Source organism: Triturus cristatus, chromosome 10, assembly GCF_964204655.1.
Source record: "Triturus cristatus chromosome 10, aTriCri1.1, whole genome shotgun sequence".
NCBI lineage: Eukaryota > Metazoa > Chordata > Amphibia > Caudata > Salamandridae > Triturus > Triturus cristatus.
In genome coordinates, this window is record NC_140593.1 from 153,681,541 (window position 1) to 153,701,832 (window position 20,292).

General features: G+C 45.6%; 1 protein-coding gene across 1 annotated transcript; it reads left to right on the top strand.

Moving 5' to 3' along the window:
- The first annotated feature begins 266 nt into the window (after positions 1-266).
- Positions 267-6,514, top strand: LOC146789102 (cis-aconitate decarboxylase-like). Its single transcript, XM_085630000.1, has 6 exons — positions 267-287; positions 1,845-1,899; positions 2,729-2,916; positions 4,318-4,410; positions 4,702-4,907; positions 5,398-6,514. Exons 1-6 carry the CDS (start codon positions 267-269, stop codon positions 6,317-6,319), a joined length of 1,485 nt encoding a protein of 494 aa, XP_085486126.1. The 3' UTR covers positions 6,320-6,514.
- Positions 6,515-20,292: the final 13,778 nt, after the last annotated feature.

Sequence of the window (20,292 nt, forward strand, 5' to 3'; positions counted from 1 at the left end):
GAGAGACACAACACCTGCCAGCACTAAAGGCACAACCTGCCCCTTCCTGTCAGCACCAGAGAGAGAGAGCGAAGGACTGTCCCAGGACAGGGACAGAAACGACCCCTCCCAGGTGGACAGAGAACATCTATCTCGAAAGACAGCGACTGATTGAGACCTCTCTTGGAAGTAAGACTGACTGCAGAGACAGAGGAGACCTCCCCGGAGACTGACTGACGCACCAGAGAAAACGTCACTTAGGACAGCAGCAGACATCAGTGCACAACATGCTTCAAGGCGCCTTCCAGGTGAGCCCCTGCTACAGCCATCGGGGTTTCGCATCTGTAACCGCTGGATTTGTGTATTTTGCGTCAGTTTGGGGGCATCATTTGTTTCCATTGGTTGAACGCCCATCTCTAGATCCCGAAATTCAATTTGTTGTCATAGAGAGATTTATTTTAAAATAGAGCAGAGAGTGAATTCACTTATTAGAAGATGTACATGGCCATAATACTCCTTTCACACGTTTACTCGTCTTTTATTTCACGTTAGCATTCTCGTAATTTTAAAATACTTTTTATACGTATATTTTTTAATGCTTTTCCGTTTTTAAATGAACCTTTGTGAATAAAAGGATGGCACCTTTTATTCTTACCTCATGTGATTTTCTATCGTCTGCTCTGAGTCCATTAGTCATGTGTTTCTGTGCTGTTCATGATATGAATGTGCATGTCTACCGTGAGCAGAACAGGAGCATTTTAGGTAATTAAGGTCTGTTGTAAGAGGAGTTTGGGACTGGATTGTAAGTTCTTCTTTCCCAATGTGTAATAATGCACGTTACGCAACGTTTTCAAATAGCCATTGTCTTTACAGGCAGCCCTGAGGGGAATTTTCAAAATAGCACTGTACTTTAGCCGATCCGAAGTCTGTGCCAATAGATACATGGGGTCCCAGATGACATGGTTGTGCCATTTGGTAAAAACTGGTGCTACACTGTGCCCTAGGGAACATTGTCCATTTCACGCCCATGACAGGAGCAAGATTAACAGTTTCATACTGTGCCAACTGATATCATAAGCACACTGTTCCCGTGCCAACATCTCACCAGAGTGCCTGCACCAGAACAGAGACCACCGCTAGTGCAGACAAGATGTGCCAAGGTGCTGGCATCATCTCCCAGCGCGCTGGCGATATAGGCCAGAAGACGAGCATCCTTTGTCAGAGTGCTGTGACCAGATGTATGCCATCTTAAGGTGCTGGCATAACACCCCAGTATGGTTCCTATAGTGTCGGGTACTTTCATTGTATTCCAGTGTGCTGACTTCATTTGCCAAGGTGCTGGCATAATTTATCAGAGTGCTGACATCACATGTGTGTCCAGATGTTTGCATCATATGCCAGGGTGGTGCCTATAAATCCCAGGTGCTATTCAAAGCGCTAGCGGCGCTGTTTACATAGATCAAGTTTGACCCTTGAGACAGAGTGTCTACGGTGCCAGCCTGCAGCCAATATGCAAGTCAAGGGCTGTTTATAAACCAGGCGTTAACTGCTGATATGGCAGGCAGTGATGTCTTATCTGCCATGCTAGGACAGGGCAGGTGCCCTCCTAGGATTGCTTTTATGCAAATCTGGGACTGCCCATGGGCCAGCCGGAAGTTTCTCATTTGCCAGTCTTGGACTGCAGCTTGACAGACTGGAGCCTCTAACAGGCACCACCCTCAAATTTCTCCTCTGTTATTTCTCCTTCTCTGTCCTCTTTCCCTTCTGAGCCTCGTTGCCCTCTGCTCTTCTAGCCCTTCCCTCTCCTTTCCATGTTCTGATGCACTGCAACAACTCAGCTAATGTCACTCTCTTTCTTCTTCCAGAAGCCACAGGCCATCCTCAGGGTGTCTAGGCGGGTGCACACAGCGGCAGTGGAAGGTAAGTGTCTCTGCACTCACAACCCCTGGCATGAGGTCTCTCTGTATTTTGTGCCCAGGTACTGGTTCTGGTGTTAACCCCCCACCCCCAGTCTGAGACCTCTCTCTATGTCCTAGGTCCAGTTACAGGTTCTGATATCACTGCCCCTGGTCTGAGACCTCTCTCTATGTCCTGGGTCCAGTTACAGGTTCTGATGTCACTGCCCCTGGTCTGAGACCACATTCTATGTCCTGAGTCCAGTAACTGGTTCTGGTTTCAACCCCCTGGTCTGAGACCACATTCTATGTCCCGGGTCCAGTTACTGCATCTGGTGTCACCCCCCCGGTCCCAGACCTCACTTTATGTCCTGGGTCCAGTTACTAGTTCTGGTTTTACTCTCCCTGCTATGAGACCTCTCTCTATGCCCTGAGCCCAGTTGCTGGTTCTGGTGTCACTCCCCCTGGTCTGAGACCTCTCTATGTCCTGAGCCCAGTTGCTGGTTCTGGTGTCACTTCCCCTGGCATGAGACCTCCCTCTATGTCCTGAGCCCAGTTGCAGGATCTGGTGTCACTCCCCCTGGTACGAGACCTCTCTCCATGTCCTGAGCCCAATTACTGGTTCTGGTCTCACTCTCCCTGCTCTGATGCCGCTCTGTATCACCTGGGCCCAGTAACAGGTTCTGGTGTCACTCACACTGGCTTGAGTCTTCTATGGGTCTCCACTCCAAGGGTCCTGAGTAATGATTGTCCCATATACACATGATCTGGTTCTAGTCCGGACACGCTGGACCCATGTCTCATGTCAACCCAGAGTGTCAGTAGTTCTGATCCTGTCTCTTCTTCTCATGTAGCGCTGGAGGGGAGCCCCCTGGAGAAGGCGGTCACCAGCAGCTTCGCTTCCTTCATACATGGAGTCCAGGCAGATCACCTGTCCCAAGCTGTGCGGCACCGAAGCAAGCGTATGATCCTGGACAGCATCGGGGTTGGACTGGTGGGAAGCACGACCCATGTGTTCAACATCGCCCTGGGATACTGCCAGGTAAGAAGAGGCATGGAGCACACCAAGTAACATACCATGCAACACACGTGTGTTAAAACCCCCTCTAGAAAAACAGTGTGAAAATCAGCCTGGGATACTGCCAGGTAAGAGAGACATGGAACATACCAAGCAAGGCATTATGCAACACACATCCATAAAAACACTTAAAGGCCAACAGTGTGGCCATCGCCCTGGGATACTGCCAGACAAGAGGTGACATGGTACACATCAGGCAACACACGTTGCAACACACATCCATAAAAATCCCTTCTAGGACAACAGTGTGCACTATCTCCCTGTAATCCGGCCAGGTAGGAGGAGACATGGAAGACACCATAGACCACACCATGCAACACACAGCCTTAAAAAAAAACCTTTTTAGACCAAGAGTGTGACCATCTTCCTGTGATCCTGCCATGTAAGTGGCAACAAGTACCGCACCATGAAATACACCATACAACTCCAAAGCAACAATCATCCATTAAACCCCTCTAGACCTATGCTGATCACCATCTCTCTCTGATCCAGCCTGAGACATGAGCCACAACAAGCACACCCACTATTCACCACCCAGCCATTAAAAAACAACTATGTCATAATGTCCTCGGGAGTCCATGTTTTAAAGGGAGGCAGGGTCCAAACCAGAAAGCACACCATGAAGTACATGTCCTCTAAAACCCCATATATCAGAAGAGGGGACCATCTCCCAAGGGCCCTCTCAGTTAAAGTGAGACTGGGAGCAAAACAAACACTACAACCTGTAACACACCACCATTAAAACATATTATCAGGACCCAGAAAATTAGCATGACCTTGAGATTCTCGAAAGGAAAAGGCAACTTCGACAAAAAACGCAACGTCTCATGAATCAAACCATCCCTTAATCAGAATCTCTTCAGACTTTAGTTGTTCAGTATCACCATCAGATTTTACCTGCTTATCGGAGTCTTGGATCTAACCAAGCATCACACCATGGACTCCCCACCCATTAAATAACCCTGTAAACCAACAGTGTGACCCGCTACCTGAAATAATAGGTAAGAAGAGAGAAAGACCAAGTCATAAAATCCATCTTGAGTTTTCACAAATCACACCCTAAGCTCCCTGCATATGTTAAGCAGTTAATATCTCGAGAGAATACCAGGAGAGAGAGTATCATCTAGGGTAAGCAGATAAACACGGGGACCTCTGATCTCATACACAGCTGTCCTTCAGGAACACTACTCCTGCTCATGGAGATCCCTGACCTGCTCCTGTCTTTCTCCTAATAGACCCCTCCAAGTATGAGATGTCCCATCCTGTGTTTAGAGTTGAGTTACCTATCCTCTAACAAGCTACCTTCTTCCTCCACTAGGTGTCTAGGAGCACGGTTCATTCATCACTTTATTCTCTCTCCAACAGGACATGTTCTCCTTGTCTGCGATCAGCTCTGTGTATGGAAGGAAAAGAATGAGACTCCCTCCCACACTGGCTGCATATGTCAATGGAGTGGCGGTAAGGAATTTGACAGCTGCTTATCAATGTATCTATCAATCGTAGACTAAAAGTGGTGACATTCTGAGAATTGTTTTAATGCTGTCTACTTCAGTGTTCAATCTTGTCGGTTTCCACTGCTGTAAAGAGACAGTATTGGGCAATTGTGCAGTCAATAAACAACATTTTAAAATATGGATCCTCCAGGTCTGTAAATTGTTTCCATAGGTTGATGACACGATCTCTCTGTTTAACATCACTTCCTGGTCCCCTTCTTGAAGGACCTCCTAACCCTCTTCTCCTCTCTTACAGACTCACTCCATGGACTTCGATGACACTTGGCACCCTGCCACTCACCCCTCGGGGGCTGTGCTGCCGGCTCTCATGGCAGCTTCCCAGATGCTCCCCGTGGGCTCCCGACCGAGTGGCTCAGACTTCCTGTTGGCATTCAACATAGGCATTGAGGTGCAAGGAAGACTAATGCGTTTCTCCAATGAAGCCAGCAATATCCCCAAGAGGTATGTGTGATGCCCACAAAGGACCTTAATACCCCATGATTAACACAGACTGCCCTCAGGGGGCTGCAGTGTCTTAAGGCCATGGTGATGATGCTAAAATAGGGTAGAAATAGCTCTTGAGTTATGAGTGTGATCCCTAGAGGGGGTAATGTTATGACCTGTGCCTAATGTGCACGGAGGGCAGAAATATCCCGAAGGAGAGCCTGTGATGCAAACAGATTCATGTATGTGTATAGCACACAATGTAAACATGGTAAAGATATTTTTTCTGTTCACTGTAACTGGATGATATATTTATGTTGAGTGCCTGATTAGATCTTAGCATATTGTCAATGCCTCCTCTCACTGCATGATGGCATTAATGGTACATGTCTGACATGCTCCTAGCATATTTCATTACTTCACACTTATTATTAGTACTATCCATGCAAAACTATCTTTCTATTGTCCTTATTCCATGTCTGACACTGTTCTTTGTATCTCCAATCAGATTCCACCCACCATCTGTTGTTGGCACCATGGGCAGTGCTGCCGCTACAGCGAAACTTCTTTCCTTGAATGCAGACCAATGTGCCCATGCTCTGGCGATCGCCGCCTCTCTGGCAGGGGCACCTATGGCCAATGCAGCGACTCTTGCCAAGCCTCTCCATATTGGCAACGCCACCCGCCTTGGCATGGAAGCAGCACTTTTAGCTGCCCGTGGAATGGAAGCCAACCCACTCATCTTGGACGATGTGCCCGGCTGCTCAGGGTTCAGTGCTTTCTATGGTGACTACCAGCCCTCGCCCCTGGCAGTGCCAGATCAAGATTACAGCTTTCTGTTGGAGAAACAAGACATCGCCTTCAAGAGGTTCCCAGCTCACTTGGGCATGCACTGGGTTGCAGACGCTGCCATCTCAGCCAGAAACCGAGTCATCAATATAATGGGCTCCATCAACCCCGCTGCCATCCGCTCTATTCTTCTGAGGGTCCCAGTCTCCAAGTACATCAATAGACCCTTCCCAGAGTCTGAGCACCAGGCCCGACACTCCTTCCAGTTCAACGCCTGCACAGCTCTCCTGGATGGCAAGGTGGGCATCTCTTCCTTCAGTGAGGACAGCCTCAGGAGACCTGACCTCATCAACCTGCTGAAGAAGGTGGTGGTGGAGCACCCTGAGGACAATGTGGCTAACTTCGACAGAATGTACGGAGAAGTAGCGCTGCTCCTGGACAGCGGAGAGATCGTGACAGGAAGATATGACACCTTCTATGGACACTGGAGAAAACCCCTCAGCCAAGAATCACTGCATGAGAAATTCCGCTCCAACGCTAGCTATGTGCTCCACCGAGACCAGGCAGAAGCCATTATTGAAGTGGTGGAGGAGATTGAGAGCCTGGAAGACAGTTCACAACTAGCATCCTCTCTGTGGTAAAGGTGTAGACAGCTCACACCTGGTAGCCTCCCTGCACTAAAAGTGTTCAATCAAAATACATCCCTCTCACAAACTTTGAATGACCTACCTGGTGCACTCATCTTTAACTTAAGTTGTTATACACAAAATTGAAAATCGCCTCAAGGAGAGGAACAGTACCTAAACATTGCATAAAACAATGAGTGACAGCCATGTACTCTCCTCTCATGAAAAGTGCTGTCATGTCTCACCGTACAACAAGGTCCTATTTTTATCCGTACAAACACAGAAGCATCTGGCTGGTCAAAAACAATAGGATTAATATTCCTAGAACCTCATTAGTACTTTCTAAGGACTGTAAAATTTTATTTTTTATTTATTGTTATTTAATGTTTGTTTATTGTTTAATAATAAGCCCTGATCTCACTGAAATATCATCTCTGCTTCACAATGAATGATCCCCCCGGGGGCCAAAGTAAGGGTCAGCTGGATGTTCAATTTTATTCCAGTATTGAATTCCCTGTGTCCCCCTCTCTCACGTGTACTTTTCTAAAGCCACAGGACAAATTACGTCAATGCAAGGACTTTCTATTCGTCTCTCATGTTTTATTCGTGAAACATATTTTGTGCTTTCTGTTGTCATTTATTTAATTTTGAATAAACGCTCTGTATTTATTTTACAATGATTGTAATTTTTGATATAAAAATAAGTTGACATTATAGATGCTAACTTACATGGCAGAAACAGGTTCTTGCAGGGAGAATGGAGCCTCTCACACAAACTCTCATTTCCAGCTGTCCTCAGCATGCTGCCCCCCTTGCTAGAGTTTCACAACCTGTACCAAAAAGCTTCCCTGTTATAAGAAGCTTCCCTCACATGCACAACTTCTCAAATAACAACTGAATACACACACCTGAACAAGTACTTAAGATTGATCAGGTCATGGCACAAACTTAAAATGTTAACATTCTTCGGCTGATGTCATCCAGTTTGCACCACTGTGGTCATTCTCCGCTCTCGACAATCTGCCATGTGCGCTGGAAAGCAGAGCATATTGTGAAGTAATCATACGTGTGGGAAATACCAAAAAGATCATAGATTTACCAGCCAATTCTGTGACCCACTCCACTTACTTAAATGCACTCACCATATTTAGAAACACCATATGGCAAACCTACATAGTAGAGTCTTTCGATATTAATTTATTGATGAAGATCAGTAAAAGTGACCATCCCACATCCTCTATGATGCCATATATTCCCAAATAAAGAGCTGATTGATTCTTGCAAGGGTTAGCAACTTCAGCTGGAATTTCAGGTTGAGCAAGACACTCTCCTAGTGCATGGTTTGTGGTCTGATGACACCAACCGCTCCCTGTATTTTGACCAAAGTCCACAGATATCTTTCCAAAGGAGAATGACATGATTTTGTGTCCTTCAAATAATCTGTGCACACATTTTAGGGCTTCAAGGAGCTTGATGCATTTTACAAATAAATCACCCCTGATATCGCTTTTCATTCACAGAGTTTTGAACAAACGCTTTAGTGATTTTAGTGATGTTTAATTAATATTAAAGGTCAGAGACCCTCATTCAGAAATAGCCTGGTTCGGTGTCAGAGAACATAATAAACTCTGTTTCATTCAAATTGGAATATCTTCCAATTAGTCCCCTGTTCCATTCTCAATGTATGTAAAGACAGGTCATTTTAGGTCATAAAAACATAAATTCAAAATCAAGAGTTTCATGACATGTTCTAAATATATGTTATTATTATACTTTTGAGATTGTCCAGTGCTCTAATGGTGGTCTTGTAATATTGTGCAGCCATCAAGCCTGGACTGGAGCACTCTCTGCATTCTGTAGCATGCTTGGTAAAATGTCCAAAAATTACAATCCTTTTGAAGTTTGAATTTTGCTCCTCCAGCTGCTGCTGCTTCAAGCACTGATTGGTTGTATATGTTACAATATCAACACCAGAAATATAGTTTGACATAAATATTGTGGCCTACATTTTGTCTATAAAAATATTGGTGCACATGGGGCAGACTTTCTATTATTAATTCCAAGGAGGTGATACTTTTGTAAATCATATTTAGGACACAATACTTTTGTTAGATTATATTTAGTCCCCAATAATATGGCATCATACCACACTGATTGCGTAGTTATTTAGAAGAATTCATATTGTAAGTAGGATATTTTGTGAAAAGAGAAGGACATGGACAGAAATGATAAGAATGAAAGAGTTTGTACCATGAATTAAGATAATTAAATCTGGAATCACTGACAGAATCTTGAAAGTCAGTCATTAGAAAAAAGGTTGAGCGTCGGGTAGGTGCTCGACATCCAGCTCTGGATGATGTGCGGGCAGTATCTGAGACGTTGGGTGTCTGAAGCAGACTTGACTTTCAAGCAGAGATGAGTGTCTTCATCATAGTGGTGAATCTTGATGCTGTTTTCTGTGAGTAGAGCACCAAGCAGCTCCATGTAAATGTTGAAGAGGACAAAAGATAGAATGAAACTATGGGAGACTTTGCAGATAATTGGAATCTTTTGTGACCTGGAGGTGCCCGTGTGAACAAGTTGGAACCACTTGGAAAGGTAGAAGGAGAACCAGTGAAGGACATTGTCGGTGAATTCCAACGGGGCTCTAGAGTGTGTACGAGGGTGGGATCGTCTACTGCGTCAAATGCAGCTGAGCGGACCAGCAATATCTGGAGGAAGAGGTCATCTTTATCTTTGTTGTCAATCAATATCTGGAGGAGGTTCATTTGTGGTCAAGAGGGAATCATCTACAATGTGTAATTAGGCATTCTCTGTGCCGCAGCGTGATCTGAAGCCAGACTGGTAGTCGAGCAGGAGATGGTTAGCTTTGATGTGATCTCGGAGCTCAACATATACTGCGTTTTCCATCTGAATACCTTTATTGGGATTTTTACATTAAAGAAGTAATATATCCAATTTCAATCCAAGAGAATTCAGAGCCTGGATTACTCAGGTAGCACTGGCCCAATACATAGAAACAATACAAACATTTTTCAAAGAGAAAATATTAGGAAAAAGAAGAAAAGAGAGAGGTTAGGCTTGGTGACCCGAAAAATCTGCGATTTACTTTGCCAGCCTCTCCGTGGTCGGTCCGGTGGTCATAGCTGGCAGGGATTCCCAGAATGTGTAGCTGGAGAGGCCTGAATGAGCAACTGAAGAACAGTCATTAGAAGAGACGCAGTTATATGATCAGCTTATGTCACCTATAGATGTGCATCACTCTTCCAGGGATATATATTCAAGTAAGCCCCCCAAATGTCTCCAAATACTTATAGCTGGTCATTCAGCTTATATATCTCTCGTTCGTGTGTGGCCATTCTTTTCCTTGTGTTGTACCAGTCGTCAGTATCTCATAGTAAGGGCTATTCACAGTGTCTTAGAATGCAAACCATTATGAAGGCTAAGGCTGCATCCAGCCATCTTTTCTTGTGGTTATTGATTCTTATGACATCCTGAGTGCTGTGTAACAGGGCAGGTTGAGCTGTTGACTCATCTAGCGGAGGTGTCACCGTACTGACTCCCAGTTTGATTGCACTATGGACAAAGCCATAGGGTGTGTATCATGTCTCCCTTGGGGTGTGTGCAGCACCAGCATTCTGCAGTTCTGGTGGGTTTTGCCCTGCAGTATTTATAGGGAGACCTGTGCCATTGGTGCAAAATTTTGAAACAGCTGAATTTCAGCCGTGCTTCTCACAAACATCTCTCATGAGCGCAAATCAGTTCTTTCCAATCCTCCTAATCATAATGCTTATCAAGATTTGATTGCTATCTGTTGTTGAGGTGCTCTGGTGTGTCTCTTGCACTGAAAGTCTTGTGCTCACACACGGGCAAGGATGATATTGCTGTGCTCCCATCTGGGTTCCCAGTAATGCAGCGATGCACACACAGTGTCTTCCACAGTTTCACGGGGCAGTTCTGGGTCAACCCTTGTCGCTTCGTGGTGACCCAAGCGTCACAGCTCAGATTTCTCAGGTGACGCCCCGATCCTCCCAACCACTTAAATATCGGCAGCCTCTCCTGGAATCCGGGGATACCACTAGGCTCCAAACAGGCTTTTGCCCTTCCAATCTGGCAGTAACTTTCACAGCGGTCCCTCCTGGCATTGGGGGTCACTGCCACAAGTGCCAGATGGCTTCACTTGACGTGCATGGTACTCCGCTTATGGCTATCTTCACAGCAGCCCCCTTCTGGCATACGGGGGTCGCTGCCTGGAATGTGCAGATAGGAAATTACCCTATTGCACCGGGAGTCCATTTGGCTGAGATCCCCACGGGGCCTCACTCCCTCCCCACTGGTCTTGGCAAGCAAACAGGTGCTGATGCTCCAGGCTCTACAACAGGTGGTCTTGGGTTCCCTGGGTAATGTCGCCTCAACCAGCAGGGAGACTAGCAGGCCTTGGCCCCAAATCCTTCTCTCAGATAGAAGTCTTACAGAGCTTCCCCTCCTCACACAGCCCTTCTGGCTGCTTGGCAGCTGACACATTTTGTGGTCTGAACCTCCTCTTCTTATAATACATTTCCAGACACCAAATGTTATTTAGGATATGGGTCTCTGAAGTTTTATGTTAAGGATTCTGCTTCTTTTGAAGTGTACACTTCTCTCTCTCTTCTTTCTCTTGGGAAGCTGTCTGTCACAGCAGGAGAGACTCTGAAGTTGATACTCCCACAACACAGGCCATGGGAGTGACTAGAGTTCATACCTCGATGTCAGCCACAGTCATACGTGCATCAAAAGGTTAATCCCTGGCTCACAGCCCTACTCTTTATGAATCCCTTATAAGCCCCATCTCCTTCCTGAGATGTGTTCAGGCACTTTCCTCGGGATCTATCACCGAATCAAAGAGCACCCCTTTGAAGTGTACAGGGGGAGTCTCTCTCTCCCTTCCTCCAGTGTGTCCCACTCAGCTCTCAGCAATGCAGCACTACACAAATCTGTCTGGAGGGATTCCTCTACTCCTCAAGTCTTCACCAGTCAGGCCTGCGCTTCCCAGGATCCTCCATGTAATGTATCTTTCCGGCCACACTTGCACTTATTGTACATATACAGCACACATACTGTCCAGTATTGTCATCTCCATGTATCCTTTCTGTATTGTGCAATGGTGTGCTACATGCAAACACACCGATTGCTAGTACACATATTCCCCATACACGCAGTGCACAACACTTCACCCTTCATGTATTGTACTTCTCGCAAGCACACACACACCCAGCACATGCTTTCACTGCACACACACCGCACTGCATCTCTCATGTAATATATTCCTCTCTGTTATACATACACCCAGTACATGCACTCACCATGCATGTACTGCTCTATACACTCCCCACACACATCCACAGCCCTCAGAGCCCAAGCTTAGTGTGGCTGCAGAGTTTCCCCATCTTAAAAATAACTAAAGTAGGTAGGGTTTGCCCCAGGATCTTTTACCTCATTGGTTAAGCCATGTTCTGGAGTCATTCCCACAGACTAGCTCACGGCAGGCATAAATGTGGCATTGCCAGGCACCCACTTCTGAACATTTTCCAGACCTGAGGACAGAAGAGGACTGGGCCCGTTATCTGCGACCTGAGACCATCTCTGAAGGACTGGACCTGCTCCCTCTTGTACCCAGCACAAAGAAGTCTATTCCAGGGGTCATAAGGATGGCCTCCTGCTCAAGCTACAGGGATTCAACAAGCTACAAGAGGCGGAGGGTGGGCGCACACTGCCTCACATCCCAGCACTCAGTTTGCCCCGATGCATCATAGTAAATGCAGTGCATGATAACATTTAACTCGGTGTCATGCTTCAGTTTTTCACCCTATTTGGTGCAGCCAGTGCTGTGTATCTCTAGACACGTGTTTCAGGATAGTTGTCCTTCTTCAGTAGAGAGCAACACATTCTTTTTGGGGGTGCTGTAAATGATACTCAAATTCTTCTCAGGTCTCTGTACCACTCGCTTGGCGCAAGTGCATCTACCAGAGCTCGTCAGCTCATTAGCTCAAGGGAGCCTTTTTTTCTTCTAATTTTTTTAATTTTTTGATTTATTAATTTATTCTTTTTTTTTTTTACTAACCCCTTCCCCACCCCCCACCCAGTCTCACTTCCCTTACAGTGAGGACCAGACCCCAGTAGACAACAAGGTGTGGCATAAGAAAAATCCAAGTCGGAACAAGACATAAAGATAATGATGCACCTGGTTTAGAAGCACCATGCCAATGGCGTACACCTTGAGGGGAAGCAACGCCACGTCAGTCGCCCAGCTATTGAATATAATGCCTGATTACATAGTGAACTTATCCCAAGAATTCGCACTACACCAGTGTTCATTAGTACATAATCATAAACCATTAGCCTGTGCCGTTGTTAAAAAACAGTTTGATGCTTGCATTGGAGCTTCTGCATGGGGTGGGAGGACCCCGTACCATTCACCTTCACCTGACTGTTGTTCTGTTTATACTTATGGCAGAACTCCTGCGCTTCTGTAGGTGTGTCTAAAATGCGGGCACGGACGTTGACGTCCACCCGCAACCTAGCAGGATAGAGCATACCGTATTTTAGGGCGAAGTTTCGGAGGGTGGCCTTGGCCCCATTATACTTATGGCAGAAATCCTGCACCATAATGGTGAAATCTGGGTAGAGCGACAACTTGGAGCCCTGCCATGTAGTGTTGCCCCGCTCTCTTGCCAAGTGAAGTGCAGTGTCACGGTCTCGGTAGTTCATGATCCGAGTAATGATGGGCATAGGGGGAGAGCTGGGGTTGGGTCTGGGGCCCAATGTACGATGTACCCATTCCACTACAAAACCGGGGGTGAACGATTCCCTTCCAAACAGGCTGATGAGCGCAGATTCAACAAAGAGGTCAATGTGCCCAGTGTTCGCCGATTCAGGAACTCCTAAAATGCGTATATTGTTACACCGACTGCGTGCTTCGAGGTCCTTGTTTTTAATGTAGTAATCATCAAAGGGAATGGATCACTTGTAGCTGGCACCAGGGTTCGGATAGTTGTTTCCGATATTGGTAAAAAACCCTCATTCACGTAAAATAGTTCGTGGGCGGTATATCTTGGTTCTCCGCCTTGATATTTAGATACGTGACAGCATCATCATAGGGTTTTTCCCATGCTTCCTCCAACACGGAGGGAACCACTGGCCGTTCCAGTAGTGATCAGGGAAAAAAAGGGGAGAATACAAAAAAGTGAGAAGTGCTCAGGTGTTGTGATAGGTTAAAAAGTTCCTCTGGCTACCTATATTTAATTTTATTCCATTAGGTGCAGGGAAATAAAGATAAAAAACAGCTAGTTGCAGAAAGGACAGGTGATGTATCCGCTGCAGTTTTAGTCTGTGTGGTCGGTCGACATGTTTCAGCCCCTAAAGTGCCCAGGTGGGTCGGGGGGCTTTCATCAGGACCTTAGGGAATGTGGGATTGGATGGTATCCAATGTCAGGTGGAAGTTCCAAAGTTAATTACTTGGACTTCTGAAGGGTTAATACCTATGTATAAGGGGGAAGGAGGAGAGGTAGACAAATGCGTCCTAAGTTAGTATAAGGAGGACGAAATTATCAAAGGTCTAGCTGAAATCGTAATACATAAGCAATTATAAATGGCAAATCTTTGGATACATATTGGTACACATCTTTCACCAGCAAGTGGAGATTCAAACCGTCTCTATTGTAGACATGTGAGTTTAAGAAAGAAATGAAAATAATAAAACGTGGTTAAAATTAAGATTGAAAAGTTAAGATTTAAAAGTTAGCACAGATAATTATTAGGAACGTGGTGAAAACACATTATCTTGTTGTGAAATTAGTGTTTTGTAAGGTATGTTAATTCTTACAAATGATGCCCTTAGATAGTGGTAAAGTTACGCCCAGGTCGTCATACAGCGTAAGTTTAACGAGGTCGAGGGAGAGCTGTCTCGGTTCAATGTCAATATTTCATAATGCGCATAACGAAAATAAATAAATAGGTGTAAACCCCTGGTCGTGTCAGAATCATAAGTTAATGCAGACATTGAGCAATCAACAATAAACAATAAACAGATAGCGAGGTTACGGTACATGGCGTGTGTAAAGTACCTTGGGGGTTCCGATTTAGAACTCCGTGGAGCGGAACAGGCAGCGATATTGCTGTTAAGGAAAGAGAACAAATACAAAGAATGTAGAGCATGTCATGGTGCTCAATAACGTTACGTGTCTTCTATGGCGCTCCTCGGACCGCAGCTCTGGTGCAGTCACGACTTGTGCTGGCACTGGTTTCCTGTTTACGTGACGTGCCCGGGAGGCGGGATTAAGTAGTGGATTGAGTGCCGTGGAGGAAAGACTATTGGTGTATGTTCATCTCAAAGAACTTTATTGAGCTGGTGGATGTCATTGGTAGCCACGAGTTCCAAGTAATTGAAATACTTAAAACAAAAGTCAAGGTCAGAAAGTATATTTCAAGTATAAGTGATCGTGGTAAATATGTAACAAAAGGGCAGTGTTGGTATTGAATTAAGAGTGCTCATGTATAGTCTTCTCACGCATTAGTGCCTCGCGGTGCTGATAGCTCCTTTGTTGACATGTGAATGAGAGGGTATGAAAATTCATATTCTCATCTCCCAATTTCTAATAGGGTGTCTGTGTATATTAACATGCAGGTACACTACTACACGCTCAGCCATGGGATGTCGTCGTTTAATCCTTGTAAGTTGGTCTTCAGACGGTGGACCCATCTTTGCTCCTTCTCGAAAAGTAATTTTTCTGCGTTAGATGTTCTGGAAGGGAGGGTTTCGAGTATTAACCATTTGAGATCGTTCACTGTGTGTGGGTGGTCAATGTAGTGACTACTCATTTTTGTTGTTCCTCGTCTGCATTTTACATTGCTTCTGTGTTCGCAGATTCTCTGTTTGACTTTGCGGCAGGTCATCCCGATATATCTGAGATTACACGGGCAAGTGATCATGTTTAGGGTCTCTACGGCCCATGCCGCTGTGTGTGGCGAACAGAGAAATTGGACATGGGTGATAATAAAAGTCAATGCTATGTTAGGTAATGAAAACCCATATCCCAGAACCCACCAAGCGTAACAGACAAACTTATTAACAGAGGCCAGGTCCAGGATCGGTGCTGGAGCAAATGGAGCCATGCACTAGATCAGACAATCTCAGTTAATGAAAAGGCTGAAGCACAAAAAATGGATAGTCTGTCGAATGCGGTAGGCCGCAGCATTAATGAGCTATGGAGACCTGCCAGCTGGGGCAGGCCCGTTCTCCTTGGGATGTTGCAGGCCAAAGCAGCGCTACTCCGCCCAGAGCGCCAACCAGGATGCCCACCGGACCCATCGGACTGCAGCGAAAGCGGGGAGCCTTTTCAAACAGGAAGGTGGGTGGGCGCACACTGCCTCACATCCCAGCACTCAGTTTGCCCCAATGTATCATAGTAAATGCAGTGCATGATAACACTTAGTTCGGTGTCAGGCTTCAGCTTTTCACCCTTGTTGGTGCAGCTAGTGCTGTGTATCTCTAGATACGTGTTTCAGGATAGTTGTCCTTCTTCAGTAGAGAGCAACACATTCTTTTTGGGGGTGCTGTAAATGCTGGTGCATCTTTTTTGCAACTGCCCAGCTGACCAGTGGCAACTGGACTTGGAATGGACCCTGCTGTTGGACCCTGTGAGTCTCTAAGTGCCTTCCCTGAGGTCTTGGTGGCTTTAGAAGTGTACTCCTGTGGTGGATTGGGACTTAAAGGACTAAGGGGCACATGCATCAAGCATTTTTCTCTTCACAAATGAGCAGATTTAACCCGTTTGCGAATGCAAAAAATGCTTTCCAGATGCAGCAACACTATTTTGTAATTTGGTGACCTGTTACCGAATCGCAAAATGGGTTTGCGATTCCCTATTAGAAAAGGGCGTGTTTAGGGCATACCTTTCTAATACCGAATCACATCGGTATGTAGGAATGTTTTGTGACCGGAATGTGGTCGCAAAACATTCGCATTTTACCACCTACTTTAAGTAGTTGGTAACTCATTCGCAAAGGGACCCCTTCCCCTTTATGGATGTTTGTAAAAGCATTTTTTAAGAGCAGGCAGTGGTCCCACGGACCACTGTCTGCTCTTAAAAAATGAAAGGAAAACTTTTCATTTTTATTTTTGTAAAGTATCCCGTTTTCTTTTAAGGAAAACGTGCTGATTTACAAAAAGAAAGATTGCTTTATTAAAAAGCAATCACAGACATGGTGGTCTGCTGACCAAAGCAGGCCACCATCTATGTGATTTTTGCGATTCCTAGGGAGTCGCAAATTGCGACCTACCTCATTATTATTCATGAGGTAGGTCATTTGCGATCCCCTAGGAATCACAGAAAGTGTTTAACACACTTTCATACATGCCGTTTTGCGATGTCCTAATTGCGAATCGCAATGATTCGCAATTAGGGAATTGCAAAAAGGTGTATTGATGCATCTGGCCCTAAGTCATCAGAATGTAAAATCTTTGACTTAGAAAAAACAGGTTGGTGTATCTCACCTGTGCTAGATAGCGCCAGCCTCAAATAATGCCTAGGTCCTGTTAACGATGACTATTTACTATCATGATATCTCACAATGTCCCAAGGGGCATCATTTAAAATAACTAGCTTCTATCATTCGTACAATACTATAAATCAATATATTGTGTATATAAGTTACCAAAAATATATAGGCAACCATGGGGCACATGCATCAAAGGTTCTTGCGATCGCAAACGGTGCGATTCGCAAAAATCGGCCGTTTGCGATCGCAAATTAGCCTTTGGAGATGCATGAAAGTGTTTCCTATGCGCAATTTAAGAATTCGCAATTATTTGTGAATTCCTAAATTGCGATTGCATTTAAGAAATCGCAATTTGCGATTCCTTAAATGGAATGCTAGAAGCACTTTCAAATAGCGATTTCGCTATTTGAGACCGCAAATTACAGACAAATCAAACTTGCCTGTAATCTGCAAAAACTTTGAAAAATGCACTAAATGCATTTTTTTAAGTTTTAGGTTACACACACATATGCCCTTGGGGCATGTGTGTGCGCAACATGGGTGCACATCACAATTTCAGGGGTGCAACAGGGTGTCATTTTGACACCCTTGCACCCTTGAAATTGCATGAGCAATTTACGAGTACCTACTGGTACTCCCAAATTGCGCATGCAATCTCCCATTCATTCCTATGGGCCTGTAGGCCCATAGGAATGAATAGGAAGGCATTCCTTACTTGTGACTCGCAATTTGCGAGTCGCAATTAAGGAATGTTTAGGAATCGCTATTTTTATAGCGATTCCTACATGCATAGGCTTTTGCGATTCCTTAATTGCGATTCCTTAATAATCGCAATTAAGGAATTGCAAAAGCCTTCCTTGATGCATGTGCCCGCAAAATCCATTATATGTTATTTGGGGAGAGGATGTGGTCCTATGGCCAGAGCTGCCGACTTTGGAGCTGGGGAACCAGGTGCGAGTCTCAGTTTTGGCTCGGCCTCTTGTGATTCTGGGAAAATCACTTAATCACCCAGTGCATACAAAAAATGAATGTGTCCTTGTGTAACCTAACTGGAACCGTATTACAGATGGCTGTGCCAGAGCTAATTGTCGCTGTGCGCCAGAGTATGCGCCCGACGCCATTACAGAGGATCGGTCTGTAATTCTGTCGTGATGTTGGTGCAGTCTTTGAACTTTGTGTTTATGTACGTTTGCGTCTGTGCGCATATTGTATTAGCGCACAAAAGCAAATGTATATAAACACAGACATACTCTGGCGCACAGTGACAATTAGCGCTGGTGCAGTCATCTGTAGAACACCTGGTGTTCATGTAAAGCGCTCCAATACCTTCGGGTCGAGTTTGCGCTATATAAATCTGCACAAAAAAAAACATTTGATATTTTTCAATTATATCTATATGTATATTTAAATTGTGGAAGGTCGAAAAATGCCATCGACAGATTTCCCGCTAAAAAAATATTTTATATTGCAATGATTGATTGATTGATTGATAGGGAATTTGTAATGCGCTACTTTACCCGAAGGCGTCAAGGTGCAAATGATGGGAAACAATCAGCCAAATCCAAAAAAAGAAGGACTTTAGGGGTAAGCTTCAGAGAAAAGGAAGGTTTTGAGGGCTCGGCGAAACAGGAAAAAAGATTCCTGATTCCTGAGATCAGGGGGAAGCTCATTCCAGAGTCTAGGGGCAAGGGCAAAGAAGGCCCACCTCCCCACCTTGCTTTCGCAAAGCGGGGGACAGTTAGCAACTTCAGCCTGGCGGATCGCAGGGCCCTACCTGGGGTGTAGTACGACACCAGAGACCTAATGCCCTCCGCCCCTGCGTCATGAAGAGCCCGGTAGATGATGAGAAAGGTTTTGAATTTTATCCTGGCATGGACCGGGAGCCAGTGAAGATGTTTCCTAATGGCAGTTCCAGAGGAGCGTCTAGGGGCGTTAACGACAAACCTTGCTGCCGCGTTATGAACAACTTGCAGCCGATGGACCAGATTGTTGCTCATCCCAAGATAGAGGGCATTACAATAGTCTAAGCGTGAAGATAGAAGGGCAACCGAGACTTGTTTCCGAGCATCAGGGGTAAGGTAGTGGGTGAGCTTTCTCAATACCCTTAGAACCCCACAGCAGGTGGAGACGGTCCTATTCACTTGCTTGTCAAAGGCAAGTGAAGTATCAAATAGGACTCCCAAGTTACGGGCAACGGAGGAAGGCTGTGGGCATACTCCCAGAGCCGATGGCCACCAGTCGGCTGACCAGACCTCTTTGTTTCCCCCAAACACAAGGATCTCAGTCTTCTCCCCTTTCAACTTTAAGAAGTTTGACGTCATCCAACCTGCCACGGCCCCCATGCAGTTCCTGAAGTTAAGGGCCATAGACCCAACAGATTGTGACAGGGAGACCATGATTTGGGTGTCGTCGGCATACGAGAGCACTTCCAATCCAAAAGATCTGACAAGCCTGGCAAGTGGAGCCACATAAACGTTGAAAAGAGTGGGGCTCAAAGAAGATCCCTGAGGGACCCCACACTGCAAAGGCTTGGCGGTGGAGAGGAAGTCACCCAATTTAACCCTTTGCTCCCTATTATTGAGAAAGGAGGTGAGGAGACTGAGAGCCGGCCCCTCCACCCCCATCTCGCTAAGTCGGGAGGCCAAGATGGTAGGGGACAGGGTGTCAAATGCGGCTGTAAGGTCGAGCAGGATCAGAAGCGTAGTCTGCCCCCTGTCGACCTTAGCGCGGATGTTATTGACCACCACTGTAAGGGCTGACTCGGTGCTATGCTCCTTTCTGAAACCGTGCTGAGATGGATCAAGCAGGCAGGTTTTGTCAAGAAAGGAGCTGAGATGGAAATTCAAATGAGCCTCCAACATCTTGGCCGGGGCAGGAAGGAGGGAGATGGGACGAAAGTTCTTTAGAGTCCCAGGGTCCAAAGTGGCCTTTTTTAGGAGGGGCTTCACAATAGCAGTTTTCCAGGAGGCTGGGAAAATCCCACTGGATATAGCCCTATTCATAACCACCAACATGGGGGGAATTAGAGTAGCCCTGCAATTTTTTAAGATTTTGAGCGGACAGGGGTCAAGAGGAGAGCCTGACCTAAGGGAGTCCAACAGTCTCTCAAGGTCAAAGGCCGTAAGAAGAGGAAAGCTGGGGAAAGTTTCGATAGGGGGAGTCATATTCACTAAGTCAGAAGAGAAAGGGCGAGTGAGATTATCCGCTTGGAGGGCTGTGTAAATATTTAATATTTTAGTGTGGAAAAAGGAAGAGATCTGATCACAAAGATCTTGTGAGGGGACTATGGGATCAGGGTGATGGATGAGGGATAGGGTATCCACAATTTTAAACAAGTCACCGGAGGAAGTAAGGGAAGAAGTAAGATTGGAGAAGTATGTTTGTTTTTCAGCCTGCACCGCCGCTTTGTAGTTCTTAAGGAGGGTTTTGTGCTTGGTCCGGCCTTCGACATC